Source organism: Rutilus rutilus (genome assembly GCF_951802725.1).
Source record: "Rutilus rutilus genome assembly, chromosome: 20".
Lineage (NCBI taxonomy): Eukaryota > Metazoa > Chordata > Actinopteri > Cypriniformes > Leuciscidae > Rutilus > Rutilus rutilus.
In genome coordinates, this window is record NC_140225.1 from 16470379 (window position 1) to 16498219 (window position 27841).

Consider the following 27841-nt stretch of genomic DNA (forward strand, 5'->3'; position numbering starts at 1 on the left):
TCATCTTGACAACATAATGCCCATCAACAACACACACAAAAATACATTCAGTCTATACGTTTAGGTCATATGATTTAAACATGATTCATGTAGTTTGACAACATACATTTTAGAAATACCACGATGCCTGGCCGCTGGTGGTACCGCTTCCTTTCCACTTGTCTTTTAATTTCCTCGATTTTTTTAAACCCATCTCTCCTCATTTCCCTGTTTGCATCCCTCCCCTTCCGAAGTGTCAGATGAAGAGACCTCCTCATTTGGTGCTCCAGCTTTTTGCGTTGGCGAATCACAAAGTGTTGGAATCTATTGCCTTTGTCTGACATGTCATCCATCTCTATGCGAGGGGGGATCTGGGAAGGAGGGGGGCGGTGGACTGCAGCTTTTAGAAACAGACACACTGAGAAGAGGGGTTTCAGTCTCAGCCCAAAGCTTCTAACAGGCACATCCCATTCTTGAAGAGAGGGGGACCGAGAGACACTCGCCGTGTCCATGTTTTTTCCTGTCATCCCCGGACGAATCTGACTGTACCCCTCAGACTTTACCAGAAACGCTTCTCCATATCGAGGAATTTACACTGCAGTTTCACCAGAGGACACTGGAGGAGACGCAACCACTAATGCTTGCGTTCCCTTAAATATGTAGCTAACACATATTAACTGAACGACTGATTACGCTAACGTTCCTGCGTAAAAGATTGTTTTTTTGAGAGACTAGTGCAGGACATGATCTGCACCTGACCAGCCTCGTGTCTTCATTGAATGGACTGATCAGCACGAGATAAAGTTCGTCGCTCGCTGAAGAACTTCTCCTGTACACTGGCATCGGAAGCACTGTGCTTTGAACGGATAGCGATCTTTATTAATTCCAATTATAGCTACATAATCAAGGCGAGACGGCGACCTCAGTCGATTATCTTTCCTTCCTTTGCTATCCCATGGATATTCACTGCAAAGCAGACCCCTTCTCGGCGATGCACCGTGAGTAAAATATCAGTTTTTTCCCCTTCAAAATCTCTACCTTGTTTAGCATAAATCAATTCTAAATTGTTTAGCGTTCCGGTAGAGTTGGCTTTGTAAGAATATTGCCTAACCTGTCCGCATTAAGCTACTCACTCTTACCAAGTTTTTAAAGGTCTTACAAAAATGTAAAAAATAATTGTTTTAATATTTTGTAGGCTAGACTACTTCTCGCTTAGTAACGCGAATACGGAAAGTAGTCACCGTGAAGAAATATCAGCGATCGCTTATGTTATTTTAAGCGGCCCTTTAGTCGTTTGTTCCGACAAAAAGTCGCTCAAAAAGTCGATTACAATATTTAGCGTGGTTTCATTTAAAATTACTCACTATGCGTTGTATGTCAAACGTAAATGATTAGTGCATATTTCACGCAATATATTTCTTATTTTTAAGTCAAATGCTTGAATGAATTACTGGCACATGTGAGAGATGTAGCCTACCTACTGCAAAAATATGAAGCAAAATCGCAATAAATATCTAACATGTGCCAACGCTAAAATACCAGAATTTTTTTTTTTACTAAAGATTCAATTATTTTACAAAGCATTGCCTTTAAAATTTTTACATTTTAAAGCGCGGAATTTCCAATCACAATAAATGTGCTCTACATTTTGAAAATCAGGGAGAAAAGGTTTGCTGTTAGGCACAATAATAGGTTGTTTTTTTTTTGTTTGTTTTTTAAGGAGTTATATGTGTATTTGTTGAAAACACGGTAGCCTATTGAAACAAGGCCTGGGTTTAATTTAAATAATTAATTCTTAATTATTTTGCAGTAGCCTACTCCCTGGTTGTAATATGAGTTATCAAAGCTCTTTTTAATTATTTACAATAATTGTGCAAGGAAAATTAAACAGGTTGAAACATAATCTATGCGACATGTGTTTGGCTGCAATGGAATAGAAGAGGAAAATACTACCTAACTATGGGTCTTGTGGGTAGAATAGCACATGACGTTTTGCTAATGTTTACAATCATGATTGCGTATGGGTTACGGGTGGAATAATAATAATGTATTATTATTATTATATTATCAGTACAACTGTATCACAATTTGTAGGCTAGCTTAGTTATTTACTGCGCTGACAAATGTAAACACAAAGCAATTTATTAAACTATAAATTAAAAATACTGTCCAACTTACAAATTTAATTTGTTTTAACATTAGCCTATGAGGAAAATATTAACTGTCCCGTGAACCTTTTAATGATAATTGATATTGTCATAGCCTATATAGAAATAGTAAGCTAAACAAACAAAAACGAACAAGCAGTTCAAAACAAATTTACGTATACGTTTTTATTATATTTCTCAGTTAATATATAGCTAACTGTCTTATTGTTTATGCTTGTTCACATGTGCACATACAGGTAAGTGTGTGTGTGTGTGCGCGCGCTCTCCCATGCGGAGAGTGTTAAAGAGAAAGAGAGAGAGAGTGAGGGGAGAAAGGGAAAATTAAATGCTTCTGTGTGGTAGCCATGTTAACGACATAGCCTATCTTCTATATGTATGTAATGTTATGCTTTTTGTGTCTGTGTTGTTGTATCCCATATAGGGCACGGCGGTGTGAACCAGCTAGGAGGGGTGTTTGTGAATGGCAGACCCCTACCTGACGTGGTCAGGCAAAGAATCGTGGAGCTCGCGCACCAAGGAGTCAGACCTTGTGACATCTCAAGACAACTACGGGTCAGCCATGGCTGTGTCAGCAAAATTCTCGGAAGGTACGAAAAATTACAGATGTAGCAAATTTGTCCTTTTATAGAGAACTAATACTAGTCAAATGTTATTGCTTCATATAAATTAACATCTTAAACAATATTGTACTGTAATGTATCGTATTAGTAAGATTTTTTTTCCTTTTAGTGAAAAGGTATAATATTAAATTCACTGACCTTAAATTCATTGTGAAGGAGGAAGGATATGTTTTCTAGGAAACTGTTATAGATTTTTGAATTTTGTGAAATATTTTTCAGCTATCAAAAGGATCTTATAAGGTATTCTGCATTTTAAATGTTCCTTAGAAATTATGAGATGTGTTGGTGGCATGTATTAATCGTGGGGTGCATGGGACATATATCAGTCGCTGAGGAAACCGTTTGGTAAATGAATGATTGCGATTTTAGATCGCAGCCTACGAATGCTAATGATTGAAGACGCAAAAACTATTGAATGTACGTGTTAAAATAGAAATTACACATTTTCCCGTCGCAAGGCTTGGGGAAAAAAATAACATCTGATAATTTAAAAGTCAAAATATAATTAAATCAATAGATTTTTCAGCCTAAGTATTTATGGCCCGTATTCATAATTCACTGTTTATAAATATGCCTCAATGCCACACGCAACAACAACAAAAAACGCCATCGCTAAGACGTTTGGACAATTTTAAATAACGAATTATCGTTCATCTTTTCCAGATATTATGAAACCGGCAGTATTAAACCTGGAGTTATTGGGGGGTCCAAACCAAAAGTGGCGACGCCCAAAGTTGTGGATAAAATCGCAGAATACAAGCGGCAGAATCCCACAATGTTTGCCTGGGAGATCCGAGACCGACTCCTGGCCGAGGGCGTTTGTGACAACGACACAGTACCAAGTGTTTCATCCATAAACAGGTAAAGCGGTTTGAAATTCCATGTTCACACTTTAAATTTCAAATTTATTTGAAAAGCGTGATGTCATTGACAGAACAGAACTATTTGTTAAATCCGTTCTCTACTAACCTTCAGAGGTAGGCTAGCTACTGTTATTAAAACGGCGATTCCAAACACTAACGGCCAAATTACCGTCAGCTAATTTAAAATCCTTTAGAGGCCTTGTACTGAAAACTATCGTTTCCAATTTACAATAGCTTATTCCATGGGTGATGTTTTTGCTTTTTTAAATTCTTGCTCTCGGGGTGGTCTCAAATGTGCAATTCAATCCCAAATCTGTCCACAGCCTGCAGAGGATCTATAGTTGAGGTCGCGAAAATCACATCTGTCTCGATGAAAACCAATCAATACTCTGTAACCAGATCCAGTGGCACTGGGAAATGCGCGAACAGACCTCAGTGCTTTATACGGAATCTCATCTCAGTAGTTAAATTTTATTTTATTTTTTTAAATAAAATAAATAAATACATGTATGCAAGACAAAAAAAGTTATTGTAAGCTATTTAAATGTGCTATTTAAATGTGTTGAAAAAAGAGATGTGTAATTCAGTAATGTGTGTGATCCATTAATACTACATATGATCTATTCTATATCTATTATCTTGAAAAAAAAAAATGAAAAAAGGACATGCCTAGGCTACTGAGTTAGATTAAACTGGGAAGGGTCATAGCACTTGCATATTGTTGTCCTATTGTTAGTTTCACTGATTCAATTGTTCTAATTTTTAAGTCGCTTTGGATAAAAGCGCCTGCTAAATGAATAAATGTAATTTATCTAAATGTAACTTATTTTAACTAATAATAATTACAATGAATAAATCTAAATTATTATTATTATTATTATTAAATAAGAATAGTGCAAAAAAATATATATAATTGTGAATGGGTGGATGTGTAACTGGGCTTCTACCTCAGCAATTTCAGTAAGTTATTAACTTTCCAAGGACTAACAAACAGGCCCTGTAGTCCTTATGTTATCATAAATAATGCAAAGGAGATTATATGCAGATATGCCTACCTACATTAAATCAGTCAGTTGAAAATAAATAGTCTTAAGTTACCATTCTCTTTCTTATTTCTTATTAAAATACAAAGGCTAGCAAGACTATCCCAAGTGAGATGGAGACATGGTGGTGGGAGGGGGGTTTAAGAGTGGAAGAACAAGGTGAAAAAGGCCTACCTGCAAGCAGGAGTAATGAACTTTGGTTAGGAGGCACTGTTCCATAGAGCTGGCCAGCAGCATTACATTTTAATGAGCTGAAGAGAGATCATGGGCCGACCCGCACAAGACATTTCCTCGGAAAAAGAAAGAAAAAAAAAAAAACGTGGGAGAGAGAGGCTGAAAAAATTCATTTCATGCACTATGGCTGCTTAAAAAGGGCAATTTGAACAGGTCTCAACACATGTATGTGGTAAATTTTTAATCTGCATTAATGACATGAAAGAAGAGCCACTAAACCTTTGTTTCCAATGATGTTAAAGTTATCACCTCAGAGAAGGGCATTGTAAGGACCTCTGTTTATATATGAAATGAATACATATAGGGATGTAACAAATTGATTTGGACTGTTATTCTAAATCATACAAAGATGGTTTTCTATGCTCAGGGAACACACATCGGATAAACCATACCTGAGCTAATTATTTCAAAACTTGCCTGTATTATTTAATAAATTCGGAGTTGCTACAGTATACATCAGTGTGGGCTGTGTTTTTAAGTGAGCTGGATTATACTGCACCAGAACACTGTCCTTAAAGCGACCAAGTACAAATAAAATGCAAATACAATATTTTCACATTTCCTATAATTATAGCAGGTTGTAGTAGTCGTCCAGTCAAACTATAAGCCTTGTGCCATTTCAAACAGGTGTTCTTGTGCCCTGTCTAAAAGTATTCCCTCTCCAGTGAGCAGACTTCAGAGGCAGGACCCTCATGCACTGAGCGCTTAAGAGGTTGACCTCTGCTCTGTTGACATTAGAAGATGTCCCAGCTTTAAGCACATTTTCTCTGCATGAATTATTAAAGATTACACACTGTCTGGGGTGTTCTCTGTGTCCTCCTCACAGCATGAAGTCACTGGCACACAACCAGTTCTGAGCCCTTCTATCGCCTGAATCCTAAGCGTCCTTTCAATAGCATCGATTCATATTTTAATATTTCTACAGGGAATTCTCAGCACCCTGGCAAGTCATTAATTCACACCTTCCAAATAGCTCATTCGATAGTGAGAACATGGATCCAAGCTATTGAATTTGTGTTGCTATAGACACAGGGTTAAATCATTGTTTTGGAGGGATGTTAAAAAAATTAAATAAAATAAAAATCACACAAAATACTGATTATGGTGTTTGTTCAGGAAGATATAAAATAGTATTAAATAATTATTTTATTGTCATTATGTATATATATTATACTATATATAGTGTGTGTATCAGTTCACTGAATCAAATCTTTGTCATAAGTACTGATTTTCTAAGTGCATTAGAACATACAGAATTAGTAATGAAAATTACAGCCATATTATAGTTTATACAAATGCGAAAATGTGTTGCCAACGAGTATAAATGTGTTCCTAGAATAAGGTGACAGCTTCTTCTCTCAAAAGTGTGTCCCAGATTAAAGACATCAGATGCTGCAGTGGGCTTTGGTGAAGCAATAAGACACTATTGCTTTCCTGTCACATATAATTTATAGCCCTCTATTTGCATCTGTTCTTCTCTGTCTCTAATTCCCAACTTTTTTATCCCCAAGTCCCAATCAATAGGGCCTCATCATGCTGGCACCTCTGCATGTTTGTGCTAGAAAAAAAAAAATGTCGGATCTGGGAAGTCAGTATCCACACACTACAAGCAATCCTCACTTGCTTCAGTGAGGAAGAGGATAGAGGGAGAGATTGAGATTGAGATAGATAAAGAAGGAGAAGCTGAGGGAGAAAGATTATTAAAGCTGAGGCCAGTTCGGGGCAGTGAAGCTCATCATTGAGGTGAATTGATGTGATTTCATGCTTTGTTTGCAAGATCATTCAGACCAAAGTGCAATGAAGACTTTCCCCCATATCACACCTTCGAGGTAGTGGGACTTTATCATATTTCTAAAGATAGGATCCCATTTGATTGAATCCACTCTCTCCGCGGTAGCTCCCACTCTGCCTCTCACATCTACTCCATGATTGGCCCTAATACCCCAAGATTGGTTATTTGTGACAGAAGGCCCCAAAACAACACCAGAGTTTTACACACGCAATGGGTCGCATCAGGCTATGCGTAAAATGATCCAGCGAACCAGCTGCTCCCTCAACTCATCGTGTTCTTTTAACTGTCATTTCATAGGATAATTCGAACCAAAGTTCAGCAGCCTTTCCATCCATCCGACGGCACAGGAACGCCTCTCTCCACAACGGGACACACTATAGGTGAGAAAGCATACATTTTGCATATAAACATTAAAATCATAATGACACCAATTATGCCTGTGCCCTAATGTTAATTCATTCTCTTTTAAGGTGATCTTGAGAGCACTCCATATACGTTAACCTATTCCTGTGCTCTTTCAGTGCCCAGCACAGCCTCCCCACCTGTGTCAAGCGCTTCCAATGACCCCGTGGGGTCCTACTCTATTAATGGCATCCTAGGAATCCCTCGCTCCAACGGCGAAAAGAGAAAACGCGATGATGGTAAGAGACTGGATTTCTCTCCATCGCTTTTATTCCCCTCTCACTCCTTTTCTAGGCCTCTCTACAGCCCCCTGTAATTTCCAATTTGTGTGAGGAGATGAAGATGGCATTTTGATAGCACTGGACAAAGCATTTTGTAAAAGAAAAAAAAAAGGGCTCTCAAGTGACTTGTTATGTAGTAAAGCAGATTGGACTGTTACATTCAGCCATTTGATACTATGGTGTTTGTACGGCTCTAGCACATTTTATTTGATGATACAGTAGCTCTGCGCAAACAAGAATATGCCTACATCCGAATCATGACAGCATAGCGCTTAGGTAGTGCATCAGGGATACGGCTTTATGCTTTTGTAAATAATACAGGTCAATGGAAATGAAGACGAAGAAATCAGCAACGTAAATGCATTAGGAAATGGCAAAAAAAATGTGCTCAGAACAGACTGGAAAGGCAGAATATAATGCAAAAACTACCTGATGTGCGATTTGTAATTGACTTAAAACCAACTCTAGACATATTCTGATATTTTAATTTCACACAATTTTCTGGCTGTGTATTTTTGCTTTTGAAGAACTGAAATAGCAGCAAAAAGGGAGCTGCCAACCTGCTCATGCCAACATTCCCTCTCCTTTTATAAATGAGAGGGCACATACCGCCTAAGGCCTAATGGCTGATCAGCTCTTCATACAATTGCCTTTTGAATGCTAGTGAATAAACATCCATGTGGCACTGGGCCGAACGAGAACACAGAAAGTGCTGTAGTCAAAGGGAGGAAGGTTGAAGTGGTTGGAAATGATCTCTTAAAACATTTATCAAAGCAGGGCTACTTGCTTCTTTTATGTTTCCGTCTCTTTAGTTCTCTGGAGTGGCAACCACTTGGATGGGAGGAAAATAGGATATTGTAAGTTTTGTTAGCCCAACTTTTTCTTGCTTGCTAAATCACAAGCCACTCGAGTCTGATCAAGTGCTCTGTGAGGGTGTGTGTGAGTGTGTGCACGTGTACGTGTAGGGTTGTGTGTCGAGGGGAGGGGGATGAAACGGAGCGCACTGACGCTTAATGATATCTTTATGGAAAGAGCTCTGGATCATATATAAACACTGTGAGAAAGCGACTGTGGCAAATCACATTTGCTACAGCGTGGCATGCGCTTACAGAGACCATCGTGGGGCTTTTCCTCTGCCACTGTCATAGACCGTTTGCTTCTAAAAACAGAGAAAGGACATAACGTGACGAGAGGGGATTACCCAGCCAAACGCCAGCGCCGGTAGTTATTCCTAGTTTGATTAGAACTGACACGACATGAAGAGTGGATGAAGGGCTTGAGTGTAATTGCATCATAAAACACTAGGCGGGAAAACACGAGTTTATTTGCGTGCACGATATCAAATTTAATACCGCTTCAGTGAGGATTACCTTTTATTATAACGACTAGAGTAAATATTCCTGTTGTTGCCAATGTGTTTCCCCTCCTCTGGCATCACACATCCTTATGCAGGTCTCTCAAGGTGTACAGAGACATTTGTAGGGCATTTGTCATGCCGTGTCCCTGATGAAGAGCTCATGGCTGGTAATTGATACGGTGCCAAATGTCTAAAAAGCATTGTGTTATTTAAACTTAGCCCTTATTTCACACCGAGACATCAGGGAGGCAGAGCGACAGCCAGTGTATGGTTTCAATTTCATAGCAGCCCAGCAGCCTTGGGCTACCTGAGCCTTATTTGGCTGGGTGAAGCCAATCTTCCCTTCATTAGATGATGACATAACAGAAATATGCTAATCCGATTTTAGGAAGAGCTGAGGAAATGCACTTTGAAACACGTGACGTGTAAAATGAGGTTGAGAACAGCCAGTTCGGGGAAGAGAAAAAGTCTTGTGTAATGAGTAAGCATTCATTCAGTACTTGATTTAAGAGACGTAGGCGTCCGCAGTCTTTCTATTTGATGATGCTAGTGCCCTTTAAAAAAAAAAAGAAAAGGTCCCCATTACAAGAGTGATATGGAGATAATGTAGTGTGACACGCATTATGTACACCAGGTCTTTGCAAGAGGGGCTTCAGGGACACAGGTGTCATAAGAGTCATTAATCTGTCATTTTCATGTGTTACTGCAAATTAAAAGTAGCGTGTTGCTCGTCGGCTGCGGGTGACGTTCGACGTGGTGCGGACCTTCGGAGAAGGGAGGGAGGGGTTGGGGGGAGCCTCCCAAGATTAGTTCTTTGGTGGCAATAGCTCCCTGCAAGTTGAACATAGTGACATTTAAGAGAATTTGCAATTCTGCAGAGAAAAGCTATTAATTCACAAATTAGCACCCCCTTCCTCTATCGTGGATGTGCAAGCTATTGAGGAGACAAAAGAAATAGCCTAAAGGGGAAGAGAGAGACACAGCCCTATCTGTGTAAAGATTGGTTTATATGTCTGCAAGCAGTGATACCAATTATGCCAGCACAGAGAATGCGCCTCAACCTTATTGCTGCCTTCACAGGCCCTTCAATTCATTGCCAGATTTATTTGTGTATCTCATTATGGAAAATAGAATGCCTCTCTTGCCAAATGCATTAATGGCAAAAGAGGGAAATTAAGCCTGTTTGGGATTTCTCATTTGTCTGAGTTAATACTTTGTTACAAAATGACACAAATGAATGAACTGAGTTAATTACTAGCGTACAGGCACGAGTCGCATTTTTCCACGCAGTTTCTTTCTCACCTGTCCTAGCGTCGGCTGATTAGCAGGTTGGTGTGACCCAGCTCTCTTCCATCTGTATGAGTCCAAACATATCCTACATAGGGAGTAGGCCGGTTGCAATAAATTGCTTGCAAAAACACAGATTGACGCTTGAATCAGCTGTGGGAGCGTGCGTTCACGTGAAAGAAATTAAAGTGGGTTGATTTATAAGGCCTAGCGGCGTATTTATTTGACGTTAACGCGATAAAGGGATTACATCCGTGCCATCGTGGTACAGGTACGCAAAAGTTTTACTTTGAAGCTTGTTTGTTCATCTAAAAGTATTGCTTTGAGAGTGAGTGACAACACACTTCAAATCCCCATGCTAAAATAGTTTGGCCCACAGCTAGAATGCTTTAACCTGTGCTTCCATTTCATGGCTTGTGAGATTCTATTGTGTCAATATGGATTCTACTTTAAAAAAGAATAGAAATGAAATACATCCAAACCAAGAAATGGATTGGCCTCAGTCTAAATCGAATAAGAACATCCCACCGATCTCATCATGATGATGGCCTCTGTATGAAAGAGAAAGCCCAGATTTGAGCGAGGCTGCAGAGCGTAACCGGCAGAGAAGAAGGTGCCGGGTTCCTTATCAAAGGACACAAAAGGTCTATGCCCCCGCTTGGCTGATACATCTGCATTCAAGCAGACCCTCCGCCCCGGCCTGGCCGATAGCGCAAACGCGAAAATCTGCAGCACGAAAACATCTAAGGGCAGGGTGGTTCGCTCGAAGAGGAATCATGTCAGAGAAAAGTCAATTATGAACGTTGATGCTGAGAATTAATGGTGCGCCGCATTACGCAGATTTTAAAAGGAAAGAGAGTGAGAGCGAGGGAGATACGCATTCATTAATTGCGTTCCAGGACGCTGCGTCACATGAGGCCGATGTGCTAAATGACGGACCGGGTGTGAGTACAGTAAAGAAATGTGTGTTATGGGTGAGATGAGAAACCCATGCTGACAGCGGTAGCCTGAGAAAAGAAAAAAGGAAAAGCGCAGCTCCTACTGGCAGCCTGCACACTGTTCAGCGACGCTAAATTGAATTAATAAAGCCTTTAAACACGCTGTAACATAACAGGAAATTAACAGTCCCGGTTGTGCTGCTGCTGCTGCTGCTACCTCGCCCTTTCTCTCCCTATATCTCTCTTGTTCTTTCTCTTATTGTCTCTTCTTCTTCTGATTTAGTTGTTTGCTGTGCAATCTTGCCGCACTGTAGATTTCATAAATAGGAGCGCCAAACCTGTGTGACTTTTTCGTCTGTGGAACACAAAATAAAATAAATAAAAATCCGTACATTGTAAGTCAGTAGAGTCTAAAACAACTTTGGACCATATTGGCTTTCACTGTATGAAAAAAAAAAACCATACTTAAACAATTCTTCAAAACATTGTTTTGTCATACAGGTTTGGAACAACATGAGGGCGAGTAAATGATAATAAAACTTGCATTTTTGGGTCAACTATCCCTATAACAATAAAAGTAATGCATAAAAACAAAGGATGTGTGATATCAGGTCAAGGGTCATAGGGGTCACAAGACCCTCATTTGCTTTTCAAAAAGCTCTCTCATCCAAGCCAGCCTTATCTGATGAGATGAAAGCAGGAAACACAGCACTGTTCTTTTAAAAGAATGTCACACCTGCCCGGTCAACCCTAAACACAACTTCCTAAAACCTAATATATTCTCTCAGAGTTCATATCACAAATTTAGGACATTATACTTTAAAATGTTCAAAAGCACTTACACATATTGACTTCGTACAGTGCATATCTTAAAATGACAAGTTCACCATGATAAGCCCTTTACTGTCTCTTGTTCTTAGTTTTATTTGAACTGGGCTCTCCAGAGGAGGAAGCCCATGGGAGGCCTGTTTTATGGACTCTGGTTATCTGATCTGACAGAGCTCTAGTCCCATAGCACCAGAGTGCTAATGCAGTGGGATGTCAAAACAAACACACTCAAGTGTTCCAATGAAATCAATATAGCATGAGCACTGATGTAAACAGGAGCGGAGCTATATACATAGTCTAGACAACATTACAGTGAATCCCTGAGAAATGTCACAAATTCCACTGTGAAACGCTGATCTAACCTTGATCTAACCTAAATCTCCCCTAATTGTAACGTCACGGAGAACAGCCCAGCCCCCCACAGCTCAAACCGCAGCTCCGTCCCCTGTGTCAACTAGCGGCCCTGCGCGCTTTGGGCTTTTGAGTATGGCAAACATACTGCACCGAAGCAAATGACAAACGCCTGCTTATTGATCGCAGTTTGCACTTAGACCAGCTGATAGAAAGTAATTAATGACTCTATTTTCTTCTGTACCAAAGAGAACAATTGAGGTTTATACGGCAACAACACGCAGCCTTATAGAAGGCCCCCAAGGGAGCTGTCTATAAAAAATGCCTGCTCTCAGATATGGAATGACTCAGATAATGCAAGGAGAAAAAACACAACAAAACAACCACAACTTAATAGGAAGAGAAAAGATGTCACCTCTGTGTAGCTTAAATACACACTCCCATGCGCACACACACACACACACACACACACACACACACACACACACACACACACACACACAAACGTAATATCTCCCAGTCTCTTATCAGACCTCTCTGTGGATCCATTTCTCCTGAAAGTCAGTTCATCCTGTGGCCTCAGCCATTGAAAAAAGGTCAAGCTGGCGGGTAGAATGGCAATAAAGCCCCTGAAATGGTACTATCAGTGGAACATGATTGATCAATTGAATTCCATAGCACAGAAAAATGTGGGATTAAGTAGAGTATTATACGCACAATGAGTTGAGGCATGATGTTCATTTCAAGTTCATTTCGCCTCTCTCCTGCCACCAGATCAGGCAATCAATAGGGGCCTTGCATATCATATATCACTACGCTCTCGCCGAGGAGAGAACATAATCTGCTGCAAATTTAGAATGACAGATTTGTAAGGGAGCAAAAAAAGCCCCTCCACCACCAGAGACCGAGAGGCGGGAGGCTGCCAGTACGGCTGCCGAGGATGCACTGACGTTTGGTCGAATGTTTGCGAAGGGGTTTCCGGAGGAGCAAAATGAGGCACTGGGGAAGGAAGGCTACCTGCTTCGGCAGGGTGATGGGGTCACGGTCTGAGGGGAAACTGTTCATTTGTTTATAGAGAGCGAGATGGAGGGAAATGCATAAGCTGGCAGTCAAGCTGCGTAATTGTATTCAAGCCGGGACTGGCCTCCCATTTTTCCAGGGAAAAGCAATCTGAAAGTGAAAGCAGCATTACATTCTAAAGGAAATGGTGCCTTTTAAATAATAGCTCTCCATTTTCCACCAGCCCTCTGACTGAAAAGAGAACAAGGTGGCTCACGCTAAAACACGTGACGTTCCCAACAAGTATATGTTTGCTCTGAAGGCAATCCATCAATTACTGCAGGCCTATCAGATGATGACGGTGCTGATGCTGATCTGAGATGGGGGATGTGTGGGTCTTCTCTCCCCCACTTTGCACCGTCCACATCTTTCCCTCCCTCTCTTTCTCTCCCAGCCTCATGTGCTCTATCTTTCTACAGCTATTAGGATCAGTTTGAGGCTAGTGCTGACTGAATTTGAGCTGATATACTCCAATCTTTCATCTAGTGGTGCTGAGAGGTGCACTACAGTGCTAGACGTAGCTGTTGTGTGGGGTGCGGGATGGGGGGGAGGGGGGATGGGGTGCCTGACCAACGGGACCATAACGACTGGTACTAGCATGTGGCCTTGTCCCCTCTCTCCTCTCATAGATGGTTCAGATGGCTCTGGCCCAAACAGTGATTCTCAGGGTAGTGTGGAGAGTTTACGGAAGCACCTGAGGGCCGATGCCTTCACTCAACAACAGCTGGAGGCTCTGGATCGGGTGTTTGAGCGGCCGTCATACCCCGACGTCTTCCCTACGTCAGAACACATCAAGCCAGAGCAGGTTAGTAATATTGAGGCAAATGGACGAATACTAACAAACTAATACATAAACAAAAAACTGGAGATTGTTAGACAATCTGCAGTACTAATTGTAAAGCGGAGTGTGAGCGGACAGCAGAGTTTATTTGAACCGACAGATATTTTTCTGAATAAAACTAGTAAAATCAAGTCACCATACGATTTAATCCCAGACAAATGTTAAATGATGCATCTTGCCCAAGCATCACTAATATATGCATTAAATAGTGTAAGGTGCATTAAAGCCAGATTAATTTAGTTTCATCAACATGAATCCACTGATACGAATATGAAAAATAATTGACGAATCTTCAGTCTGAATGAAGAGTCTCACAAAAAAATTATGCTGCAAAAAAAAATCCCCCCCCCAAAAAAAACCACATTGTATATACAAGCTTGTATTTACAGCGTTTGGCTTATTACAAGAGATAAGCTTTATTTACTTTCATTATACTATCAAACAACCAGTGACTATTAATTTTTCCCTTGAAACTTCAAGTAGAGGCCCATAAAGCAAAAGCAGTGGCCTAATTGAGTTCATTTTAATTTCTCTCCGATCGCTGAGAATTACACTGGTGATAAATCAGGGGGACAGCCCTCACCCCTAGTAGAGGGCCTAATTTGCAGCTAATTACAAAACTGATTTCTACTGGAAGATCAATACCAAAACGAATTGGAAATGACTTGCAATCACAAAGAGAAGCCAAGAAGGTATTAAAAAAGGCAAGGAAAGAGGCTAAACGCGGGGGAAAAAACAGCCCTGGAACAGTCCAGAAAAATCACTTTTAATTTAATGTAATATTAATCAGACTACATTCCCATTTATTGGTCCGTTTTCATGCCCCCTTTTTAACTTTTGAAAGAGCGGACCTATTAGCCATGTCTGGTGTGTGAGGCCGGGCATTAAAAAGCCATTTTGGAAATGCTAAACTCAATGGGCTCACCCCTCCCACACTTCTGCCAGCCATTTGGTCATCCTTTTCAGATGGCTCTTCAGTTGCCCCACGCCCAACTTGCCCCTATCTGCATGATAAAATAGCTGTTGTGCATCTGAGGCCAGACCAAATAGAGAGGAACATCCGCTACTGGCCAACTGAACATTTGTAGCAGACAATTAGAGTTTATCTGGAATAGAGACAGACAAGTCTGGGGTCACAGCATTTCCCATTGGGACACAGGCCTATTGTGATGCGCAAATGCACGAACGCACACGCGCACGCAGACGTATACGCATAAGAGCGGACATATGTATGCTCGCACTTTAATACGCGTGGAACAATGGGAGCCGGAAATCTATTCTCATTTGTTAAATTAGTTACAAAGAAATCTATTTGAAGAAAGTCGTAGTACCTCAAATGCAGCACAATCCAACGTACATATCCAAAATAATAACAGAGAGTTGTTTTGGGGCTCATGTTCGTGTCATCATTTTCTCATCCTAAAGAAAACAATTTCAAATGCTCTCGAAACGAGGCCATGTTGGTAATCTAACAAAGCGGACCCGTCTCCTCCCTTGGCTGGTCAGGGGAATGACTGCAGTCAAGCACAAAGAGACAGCTGACACCCCTTCCTTTCAGTCTGTTCCAAATCCTACTCTCTGTCCCGCTCACAACCTTAATGTATGCACACACAGTTCACATTAACTCCACCAAAACACACATGCACATCTATCTGATGGGGGAAATAAAAATAATATGCAAGTGTAGTAGGACTGGATTTCAGGTGCCCATTTACAAAGCCACAGTAACTGAGCCGCCATTATATTAAATCCCTGGTACTTTGTGTACAACACTTTGCCTTCCTTAAATCATAAGAAATATCATAAAAAGGAGAGAAAATGTTTTTAAATAACATATAGAACTGGCAGCTCACAGGCAGAAAGCTTTCTAATTGGACACCTAAAAGTGATGCTTGGATCCCAAGATATATCTACTTAAAGTGTCCCCCCTCCCCTCATTGGCAGGCTAATGAATACTCGCTACCAGCACTGAACCCTGGACTGGACGAAGTCAAGCCCAGTCTGTCAACCAGCGTCAGCTCAGATTTGGGCTCCAGCGTGTCACAGAGCTACCCGGTAGTGACAGGTAAGAGCGCTGGATCGACCGTCCCAGCTGACCATTAGAATACTGGCAGGACATTCATATTCTGGTCTATGTGACTGTTTTATGTGGTAAAGTGAGCTTTATAAGTTGAGCGGACAGGTGAGAGTGGAATGTGACATGTTGATCTAAAGTGGATGGATTAGTGCTGCCTGCTCTGAGGACCCGTGTAAGAGAGAGGCGATCGAAACAGACAGGCGCCGTTTCTTGCATGCAAGTCCAAATCATTCAAAGTGATTATGGAAAACTGTCAGCCAGTGTCACTGTGCAAAACCCAATGGATTGTTTTACTACTTTGCCTTTGTGTACTGAAAAGTTTTCTTCAGCTCATAGTTCTCAGAAAGAAATATGGCGGTCTAGCATGGTTTGGCCTTTGTTGTTTTCTTCTTGTGGTATGCGGTGGTTAATGTCAGCCTGGCTAATTGAAAGATTGTTTCATTGTTGCGGCTGTTATTACCTCAGAGAAGGTTAAGTTTACTGATAGCCAACTGTCGGGCTGAGATTAATATGCTGAGCTTTTAATAAAATTCACATAATTATGCAGGAGCCATCAAAGCCAATGAGTTCTGTGTGGGCGGAGGACAGGATGATTGAAAATTGCCCCCTTCTCAAATGATAGCTGGATAATGTTATGTGAAAAGAAAGGGCTTTTTTCCCCCCTCGGTAATATGTGGGAGGTAGAGTTCCCTCCAGAAAGTTGGGCCTCTGGAGAAGAAAGGTGTGTTTTTGTCCTTTGTATGAAAGCAGTCTCGGTCTAGGGAGCACCCTCATGGCAGGTGGCCTTTCTTGCACCTGGGACGGGACACACCGGGGGTCTTAGTGCAGACCACCTCTTGCTTCTGGTAGAGCACAGGAACGGCTCTGCTAGAGAGATTTTCAAATGGTTGTTTAAGTTTTATTGTTGTTAATGATTTCAAAACAGTGTTGTTTATGCATGCATGATGAGAATACCTACCCCTGGCATCCTAAATTCAGCTTTTTCGGAAAAAATATAATGCAGTTGTAGTTATGTTCTAAAGCGCTTTCAGAATGTCTAGGCTCAAATGACATTTCTTGAGAGCCGTATATATTAACTGTTCCATGTCGTATTCTAAATGACTTTTGGCAGTAATAACTTAATTTATAAAAATAAAAAAAGCAAGAAAAGCATTTCAAAGACGCAATAACGTAATGTTATGGTGTACTCGCATGTGATAAGCTGGAAATAAGAATAAGGACAGAGTTAAAGGAGGTGCTAAATTACCCTACGCATTTACACTGAGAGCCAATTCTGAATAAATTACTCCCTCTCATTGGATAGAGCTGGAGATTATGCTCATTCCCAGCAATGTTTTCCTGAGCCAATTAAAATTCACACTGCCATTGATCTTGTTGATTTTATGTCGTGCGATTTGCATAATCTATTAAAGATGAATGATTAATGAACTCTTCATTACAAAACAGAAATTGGAATTTTAAGGGCACTACGAGGCATAGGAGACGTGTTTTTTGTGTTAACTGTTTACCCAATTAGTTTTAGGGGTTACTGCTCTGTACTGAAAGTCCTAAAGGAAAAAACATTTTAAAAAAGCTTATGTATTGGATTGAAATTTATGATGTTGGACGAAATGTAATAAAAATAAATAAACGAAAGTACATTCCTTTAAATAATTAAAAAATATTAATAATCATTTATAAATATATAAATACATATAAAATTAAATAAATTATTCATTTATAAATAATAATAACATAAAATCCCAGAAAGTACAGATGATAGAGTTATATGAGGAACTAATCTGTACTTCTGTTGTCATCAGGGGCAGTTCTTTCCCCAATGACTCATGAACATTCCACACTTTCATGTATTAACTGTAGTAGAGGGGGGAAAAAACAATGGCATGATTTATTCAAACTGCAGTAAAAAGTCTGGATGCTGTCCAGATATGACTAGCCTTTTAAAAAGGCCGTTTGCACATACCTTCACAATGAATGACTAGTGCGGATTCTTAAGCACTGTTCCTGCCGAGCCATATAATGGAAGTCTTCCTGGTGCCAGTAGGATGGTACCGTGTAAATGGGCACCCCTCCGACCCGCTGAAAACCTGAGCAGGTGCTGAAGGGATCCCCCCTGTTCCAAATCTCTTCAGAGAGATGGAAGGAGAGGAGGGGGCGGGAGGAGAAAAAAAATACAGAGAGCCCGGGCCTGAAAGCAACAGAGCTCCATGTCTTATAAAAAAAAAAAAAAGCAAGAAAAGTAAGAAAGGAAAGCAGCATACGCAGGCAGAGTGAAAGAAAAGACTGCTTTGTGTCGGCTTATGCGGCTGATGAACTCCGGCTGAAATATATCCGACAGAGAGCCATTTTTTAAGTGTGGCCCGCTATTCTCCAGTGAGCAGCAAACAACACGCTGCTGGCTAGACTGAGGTACCTGATGTGTGGCCCGGTGACAAACTGCCTCTGTCTTGAGTCACCAGAAGCCCCAGCAGGCCCTAGAGCCCAAATTAATGTTTATTTCAGCCTCACAATAGCACACTAACCTTTAAGCACACATTTGATAATGAATAACTTCAGGAACTTATATTGGGGATTCAAGCAATTTGGTCTTCCGAACATTACATTGCTGCAATTGATCGGTGTAAAGCAGTCCGTTTTTCCTGTGATCTTGTGAGAAAATGTTGAAAATTGAGGTTAAAGATTTCAGTACTTTTACAAAACATTAGGCAGGTGACTTTGCTGGAACTGTTGGGTTAAAAAGAAAAAAGGAAGTCATTCCTTTCTCTTCTCTTACTGCACCCATGTGAAACCATGCATTCACGAGAGCGAGACAGACGTAGAGAACTCTATAGCTCTGGTTCATGTTGAGATGTGATGCGCCTCCACATAGACCAGTGTTTATCTTCCATCTCTGTAATCAGGAGGTTGACAGCCTTCCTTTTTGCAGGTCTTGCTTGTTTCCAGGACAATAAGCAACAGCACCTCTGATTAGTTTCAGAGTTCAGTGATCTTGAACACTGGGCTTCGGTCAGTGTAGCGAACGCCCTTGTCTGCTTTACAGCGGCAAAGCAGAGGCCGTGAAAACGCGAGGCCTAATTCCTCCGACAGCCTCTCTTCCTTTTCTCCTTTATTGGCCTCTAAGGTTTATTTTTGTATTTTTTTGAAGTTAGGCTTTATGACCATCATCTTCCTCTTTAAGATATAGTCATCTAACAGCCTCGGTTTTGTATGTGATTTAAAAAAAAACGTCATGTTTATCCTGCTCCTGCTGTATGAAGACCTGCGCAGGAAAGAAAATTCTGCCATTGATTTGTGTGGGAAAGAGGCCAGTTAAGTTGCCTGATTTCCTGGCATTAGGTCAGAACGGGTTGTCAGGGTTGCATCTGACAAAAAGGAGGCCTTATCTTAATGAGCGACTCTCCGCACATAGCTCGGTTGTAAAACAACAATAGTTGGGAAACAGCTAATGAGGCTATCATGAAGCTGTGAGAGCCCTCCCCACAGACCATGTTAACAGCAGAGGATGTTAAAGAGGATGAGTGGAGAGAGAGATGAAGACAGAACACACATTGATTGCTTGAGCTGCAGTGGCAAACCCGCTAAGATGAAAAATGCCAAACCTCATCAGCCAAATGATATTAGGGCTGGCGATGCAAAGGGGCCGTGTCGCGATTTGCAGGCTTTTTTTTTGTTTGGAGATGCGACTCTTACCTCCGAACCTTAGGGAAATTTCTCTGTATTTGAGCTTGATTGATCTGCGAGCCATGCTGCTGTTTGCTGATGCTCTTCAAGAGATATTGTTTGAAAGTGATTTACCTGCTTGTATTTGCTCATTTTTTGCTCATTTGACGGATAAATAATTCCAATCAGGTTTGTATAAAAATGTAGCTTTATTTAGATTCAGATATAAATCTTAAGTTGATAGAAGACTATGAGTGTCTTTTGTTATGGAGCAAATTATAAGTTGCTTTCCATTCTGAAAAAAAAAAAAGAAAAAAAAGATGGAACATCAATGGAACCAAAGATTTCTATGATAAATTATATTTTCACTTCTGTTCGTAAGTGTGAGTAAGCAGGGCCCAAAAACTAAGACTCACAACAAAATTTAGAAAATTTAGTTTTATCAAATAAATAAAACTGGCCACCTGGCTTTTAACTTTTCTTGGAATTCCAAAAATGATGGAAATTTCCACATTATGGAAAATTGTGATATTCTAAATTTGATTTCTCTCTCAATGTGAGCAAACTGAATTAGAGATTTAAATGGTCTACTGAAGATAAAATCAGTGACTGTTCCATCTATACATACAATGTTAACATCAACAAAAAATGTCCACAATTAAACGCATCTAGTTTTGATCCATTTTAAATTTATGTTGCAATTCCTGAATTTGAAGAGATGCATTCCAGGCACCAAGCCACCATAAGGAATAAAATATCAATCCTAATGTTTTTTTGTGAGAGGCGATGTTTCGCTGAGAGTTGCTGGGAGTACTAATAATGACAGCTGTAAAAATACGGAAAAACAGAAATAAATAATTATTTTGTCAAATAGTTTTACAGAAATAACGCAAAATGCAGTCTAATGATAAAAAAAAAGTTTTAAAGCATCTTTGATGTAATTATTTGTGGATGGGTCTTTGCACATAAAACCCACACATCGCAAAAGCACACAGTAACATTTCCTGGCTTACCATGACCAAATCCCCTCGTGCGTGTAGAAATGTTGTTTTCTGAGCGTGTGCCTCTGGAGGCTCTGTTAAAACTCCTGAACACACCCGAGGAACTGAGTCAGAACACCACGGCACTCGGAACTTCACATAAATCCTTCTTTTCCTCCTAAACGCAATGTAGCATCACAACAACACCAAACACTGTCAGCCAAACTTCATTTTCCTCTTCTTTTACTGCTTCCATTCAGTACTTCCATCTGTCATGATTCATTTTTTTTTTTTTTTTTTTTTGCTGAGTGCGAGTGATTGTGCATTGTCTGATTGTGTGTGTGTGGCTTTTTTTGTTGTTTTTCTCCACCTGGCAGAGTCACATTCATCCTCCTCGTGTGTTAAGCAGGAGCCGCATGAGGCTTCCCTGGCTCCTTTCACCCCTTCCTCACTGGCAGTCTCGGGTCTAGCGGAACTGTTGCCCCTCCAGCCCAGCGTGTCAGTAGATGCCTCCACCCCCTGCTACGGTGCCTATGCCCATCATGCCCCCTGCTACAGCCAGTATGCAAGCCAGCCTATTATAGCAGGTACAGCCCTACAAAAAAAAAAAAGAAAAGAAAAGAAAGATTAGAAACTTGCGCTGGTAAATGGGGGAAACAGCCAGAGGCGTCATGCATCTGTTTCTTTTTGAGAGGGCACCAATAGCAGTCCAAGGTCATTTGGTGCCCTACATATTATCAAAGGAAGAAAAAACACACTCTCTAACTAATTTTAAGTGTTACACTACCTTTGAAAATAGAGTAAGATATTTTTGAAAGTTGTTTTAATCAATTAAGCATTATATTAATTAAAAGTGACATTCTTTTACATTATTAAAATAATCAATTTCAATTAAATGCTGTGGTTTTGAACTTTTTAATCATTAAAGAATCCTGTGATCAACAGTGATCTTGAGCACCAAATCAACATATTAGAATGATTTCTGAAGGATCATGTGACACTGAAGACTGGAGTAATGATGCTGAAAATACAGCTTTGCCATCATATTAATAAATTATACATTATATATTCATAAATTAATTACAATTACAATCGAAAATTGTACACAATATTACTATTTTACTGTATTTTTGATCAAATAAAGTGTAGCCTTGGTGAGCGTAAGAGACCTTAGAGATACCAAAGAGACTTCTTTCAAAAACCTTACCGACCTTGAACTTTTGAAAGGTAGTGTCTGTTTATATATAACTGAGGTATACACTTGTGTATAAAACGGCAAAAAAAATTATATATATATATATATAATTTTTTTTTAATCTACTGGGGCACATTCCATGGCGCTTCTGGAGAGAGCTTCTGTCCTGTACTGTCCTGAGAAACACTGCTAATACTTTTCTAGCCTCTAGTTCTGTGATTATACTTATTTACTATATATATATATTTCCAACATGCTTGTTAACGTGTGAGTGGGATCGTGTCTCTTGTGATACTCTATAAGCACAAATTTCATTCATGTGCTTTAGATAATGACCATAAACAAGACAACAATATGGCTATAATTTGCCTTCAGTTCCTTTTAATTGGACAATAAGCACAATATCATACTAAAACACAAGTTTTCACATTGCTTACCATCCTGGTGTGCCTGTTTGACTGCCAGCTCTCTTGTTAGTAGCTGGACCGGGGGAATGCTCCCCCCGACCCTTAATGGTCCCCTTTCAAACAATGATGCAGGACCTCACGAGTGTCCAGTCGGGACTGACGAAGGCCTACGTGCTCTAAAGTTTGAGCCAGCACATCCAGCAGGGTTGCTAGCCATCACCTCCAATTACAGAACTGAATATGGAGGCACTCTCGTGATGTTTTGGGCTTTTTAGCAGCAGCAATGCCACCAGGAGGCCGAGGGCATTCTGTGCTTCTCTCTGTTGAGCAATTTAAAACACTTCAGTCAAAACAGGCCAGCAGCGCCACTCTGTGTAATAAAGGAAGTTAAAAGGCTGAGTGACCTAGAAGAGAAAAAAAGCAGTGGAGGTGTTTTAGCTTCTGCAGGGTCAACAGTTTTTCAGGTTGTGAATTTAAGGAAAGGTGAACTTTACCCAGTGCATGCTTGGCATGTGGGTGTTCTAGTTATTTGTCAACAACAAAAAAGCTTGAGCTGATTTCTTAGATTTTCTGTGAAAATGGTTACAGGGTTGTGCTTAACAAACAAACATGTTTGAGTATTTTTGTTAATGATGTGCATGTAACACTGTAAGTGGTTTAATGCTTAGGGCACTTCTATGCATCATACATTTTAATGTGCCAAAATATGTGGTGTTCATGTTATCTTTTTACAGCATATCAAAAAGTAACTCTAATGCCCCTATATATCTAGTATTTGTATGATCTAAAAATCTTGAATTCTGCCTAACTTCCTTCATTAGTTGTAGTACACTTAAAAATTGTAGTGGTAAAACTTTAAGTTCTTTTGTTATTATTATTTTATTCTGAAGATTTTTGGATAATCATAAGGGGGCATCAACACCATTTGGTCATTTATAGCCCATTGAATTATTATTATTATTATTATTTTGTGTGTGTGTGTGTGTAATTGTGCTTACAATTTGTACTTTCTTTACAGGTCGAGACATGGCAAGCACAACCCTACCAGGGTACCCACCTCACGTTCCCCCCACTGGGCAGGGCAGCTACCCCACCTCTACACTTGCTGGAATGGTCCCTGGTAAGTTTAATTACTATTTTTACGAGGACGTTAATTTTAAGAGAGCTCGTAATATTTTCAGGGAACGGTCCTGTGCAATTGATCATTTTCAGGAAACCTGAGGTCATGCAAAGCCAACCTGAATTTGCACTTCTGCATCTGAAAAATGAAGTAAAAATTGTGCATTAATATTCAGTTATCAGTAGCCCAAAGCTTGCTTTTGTATGTTTTAAGAATGAGAGTTACAGAGAAGTGACACAAAAGCTACTTGCATATTTCCCATGGCATTTCTGGTGATGCTAATATTTATTAAACAGGATAATATTAATGAGGAGCATAATATTAATGAGGATAAGAATAATGAGGAGGATGATGAGCCAGAATTGCAGTCTAACTAAAGACAAGGACAGGCAGTGTGGATTTCGATCTCGAGTCGTCAATAACCCGAGTAGGAGCCTCAGCTTATCGGCTGCTGAGGAGAAAATTAGCGCCTCTCAATAAGTGATCAGGGACATAAGTGCGGGATATAGGACAGTTCCTCTCAGTTCCACTCGGGTTCCAGTGCTCATTACGCCCCTCCCTCCCTCCCTCCCTCTCCCCAACCGTTCGACGCTCTCACAGGCCATCGATAAACACAGCTTTCTCCACCCCAGACTCCAGTGCTGCAGAGCGTATCTCTTTTCCCCTCTACTTAACCTGCAGTTCAGGTTCACAGCAAACAGTTAAGGGTCACAAAACAGCGGGCGGGAAGGCCTGTAAATATTTAAATCACTATCTCTCAGAGGGACCTGACTTGAGTTTCACTGCCAGGACAGGATGCAATCTGGCAGCAAGAACGGTGCCCTCTCCCCAAACAGCACAAACACACACATACGTATGCAAACGGACAGCCTGAGAGATGCCGCAGAGAAGTTGGAAAAGTGTAAATGCGATTGTACTCGGAGCCAGGGGATAACATCAGCGCTCAAAGTCGGACTTGTGAGCACAAACACGCAGTGTGCGAAAATTGGAAAACAAATATTTTACATCAGGCACAGAGAGGGATTCTTCTCTCGGTCACCGTTGAGTGCCTCAGATAGATTCAAGTCTGTCTTGGGCTTCCACGGCCCACAAACATGAATGGTTCGCAGGGGCAAATTTAATTCAGTGACAGGATTCATTTGCTGGGCAAACATATCTTTACAGGTACATCAAATATGTTTTCATCAAAGATTCATTTTCATTGGTCACACATGCTGAGAAATCCTCTTAAATCCTAGAGCCATGGGTTTTGTGTGCACTTCCATTCATCTGGCCCTCGAACGACTAAGATTTAGTGACAGACCCCAAACACTGTTAAAGCAAAAGCCATTCCTCACCAGCTTCATATAAAACCCGGCCTTTATTGTCTCATAAAAGAAAGAAACGTGGGGGACCAACAGCATTGCTCACTGACATGGACAGGGCCGCTTCCTGAAAGTCGAATTCGGCCGCATAAAAAGGGGCGAGTGTGCGCGAGAACGAATCCATTGGGGAGGTTTTTTGAAGCGGGGCTTTGGTGCGGCCAAAGAAAAGAGAATCTTAAGAGCGCAACAGCAGAATCAAAGAAAAGAAAATTCAAACCCCAGCTCAGGATTAATGTAACAAATTCAGCCAAAATGGCCGAGCACCAGGGCGTAGGAAAGAGGACAGGGCGAGCCATCTGCTATCTAGAGCGGCGAAACAATGCCAGTTCCTTTAGTTCTGATGTGCTGAACTAATGTGATGCAATATTTCAAGGACAGTGTTACTGTAATTCAGTTGAGCTCAATCGACAGCGTTAGTGGCATAATGGTGATTATCACAAGATTCATTTCTACTTGTCTCTCCTCCGCAATTTAGATTACACTGTAAAAAAATTCATTCCGTTATTGAAGAACGTGAAAATTCTATTTCAGTCTTTCGAATTTTCTCATTTAATTTAATGTTACTTGCTGTGTCTTTGTAATTATTTGTGAGATTTACAGCAATTTACGAATACAATTTTTAAATAATAAAAGTAAATCCTACACCAAATTTTTTTCAGTGTTCAGTGAGGCATATACAAGTATATACAAATCTGTGTTAAAATACTCACTGTTTCAATAGGAAAGCCACAAAATGTAAACAATTATTTTGATGGGGTTGCCAACTTCGTTATAATCCCTAAAACTCTAAAACAACAACAAAAGATGTGAACAGCTTTACAAAATTAACAAAATAATAAATTTAAGTGCTTTTATGAAATTATTAGTGCTGTCAAATTGATTAATCGCGATTAATCGCATCCAACATAAAAGTTTTTGCTTATATAATATACACATACACACATACTAATGCATACATGGGTGTATGCATGTGTGTGTGTGTGTGTGTGTGTGTGTATATATATATATATTAGTGCTGTCAACGTTAACGCGTTAACGCATGCGATTAATTTTTGTCTGGTTTAACGTGTTAAAATATTTAACGCAATTAACGCAGCATCCGTCTTTTCTGCCATCCGTTGGCTAGCTTTACATTTTATGATCACGCTCTTATTCATTTAAATGCTTTTAAACATTTCAAGCGCGGCAAGACAAAAGAGAATGCGCTGTCTGTGAATGTCCTTATGTGACACACACACACACACACACACACACACACACATAGACAGAGCGCCAGAATCCAGTTCTCTTTCGCGCTTGAACTAACAATAACAATAACAATCCCAAAATGTCCGTTTTGTCGATTATCCTCATAAGAGCAGTCTTAAATGATTTATATAAAGTCTAAAATGAACAAAGAGTTGCGAGAGAATGAGGCGCGTGTGAGATCCATAGACAGTATATAAACGGTGAGATCCGCGTGTGTGTGTGTGTGTGTGTGTCTGCTCTTAAAGGGACAGCAGCCAATAAAGCTTCCTGTCAGTAAAGTTAAAGAACAAAGGGAACAGAGAAAATGACTCACTGCTGTTGACTAAATAACTTTTGTAGCTTTAATAAGGATTAACTATTTAATTTATAGTTTATGCAGTGCAGACTGCATATAACTTTGATAACTTTATTAAATTTCTGTATATTTCCTAACTGTTAAGACAGGAAGGGCACGAATAAATATGACATTTATTATGGGTTTATGTTAGCATTGTTTTAAGTTCACTTAAATTAAAAACTGTTATATTTTTGAAGCCTAATAAATGTGAAAAAGAAAAAAAATCAGTAGCTGTATTAATATCAGTAATACTGGCCTTCATTCATAAAAAGATGCCATTAAACAAGTATTTAAAATATACTGTCTTTATGTTGTTTCTACATTAATTTGATTAACTGTGAAATTATTACATTATAAAATATATTAAAAACGTACAAAAACATTTCTTTTTTATTGCGATTAATTGCGATTAATCACAGAAAAAAATTGTGATTAATCTAGTTAAAGTTTTTAATCGATTGACAGCACTAATATATATATATATATATATATATATATATATATTATATAAACAAAACCTTTTGAGTTAGATGCGATTAATTGCGATTCATCGATTTGACAGCACTAGAAATGATAAAATGCATTTAAATTTTTCCAGAAATTGCCACCATTTACTTTCAATATAAATTCCTCAGCGATAAAAGAGGGCATTATACCACAAATTCTGACTGCTGAGCTTAACTTCTACTGAATATGCTTTAAGATACACCATTTTCTTTATCGCTAACCTGTCATTTTGTGTTTGATTTTAGGAAGCGACTTTTCAGGAAACCCCTACTCTCACCCGCAGTACACAACTTACAATGAAGCTTGGCGGTTCAGCAACCCCGCGTTATTAAGTGAGTATTAACCCTTTTTGCTTATCCCTTATGGGATTAGTCGCTTTAAAGTGGGATTAATATAATCACATTTTACAATGACATTATTTGCATACAGCTTTACTAAACTAGCTACAGTTTTATTTCTCTTTTTGATTAGCAAGGTCATAACACACTGCATCTCTAAATTAAGACGCGCATAAGCCCTTCGCAAGTGTTTTTGTGCGTGTCGAGGTTTCAGAACGTAATAGAATAGTTTGATTGTATTTTACATAAGCAAAATCATTGGGAGTGGGCGTAAGTGTTGCTCTTGCTGTGGTTTCAAACGCTCCGCTCTTCTGTTAACTTCCAGGTTCCCCTTATTATTATAGTGCCGCATCCCGGGGCTCCGCCCCTCCCACTGCTGCCACTGCCTATGACCGCCACTAGTTACCATGGCAACCCAATCAAACTGCAGGACCATGGCCGCAGCCTCCATATCGTACCAGTCTGAATGGCGCTAAGGTCAGAGGGATTGAAGATGGCTACGCGGTCTTCAGTTTCATGGGGCCGAGATCGGATTAGGAGGGTCAAGCAACAGCGGGTCCCCCCC

At 40.0% G+C, this 27841-nt stretch overlaps 1 protein-coding gene across 10 annotated transcripts; it reads left to right on the top strand.

Annotated features, from left to right (window-relative positions):
* The first annotated feature begins 127 nt into the window (after window positions 1-127).
* pax2a (paired box 2a) lies at window positions 128-27841 on the top strand. Of its 10 annotated transcripts, none has more exons than XM_084391972.1 (12): window positions 128-977; window positions 2557-2734; window positions 2987-3007; window positions 3431-3628; window positions 6997-7079; window positions 7221-7340; window positions 8195-8239; window positions 13832-14007; window positions 15988-16108; window positions 23381-23482; window positions 27184-27270; window positions 27621-27841. In XM_084391972.1, the coding sequence occupies exons 1-12, from the start codon at window positions 935-937 to the stop codon at window positions 27740-27742; spliced, it is 1296 nt and encodes a 431-aa protein (XP_084248098.1). In that variant the 5' UTR covers window positions 128-934; the 3' UTR covers window positions 27743-27841. The 10 variants fall into 10 exon arrangements, with proteins under 10 accessions (XP_084248098.1, XP_084248100.1, XP_084248104.1 ...); XM_084391974.1 differs by having other exon boundaries at window positions 2569-2734; XM_084391977.1 differs by having other exon boundaries at window positions 132-977; window positions 27602-27841.

Coding starts and splice junctions, on each gene's coding strand:
- pax2a (XM_084391972.1), top strand. CDS start 935: ATGGATATTCACTGCAAAGCAGACCCCTTCTCGGCGATGCACC. Junction 14,008..15,987: donor AACACATCAAGCCAGAGCAG/GTTAGTAATATT, acceptor CCTCATTGGCAG/GCTAATGAATACTCGCTACC. Junction 23,483..27,183: donor ACTTGCTGGAATGGTCCCTG/GTAAGTTTAATT, acceptor GTTTGATTTTAG/GAAGCGACTTTTCAGGAAAC.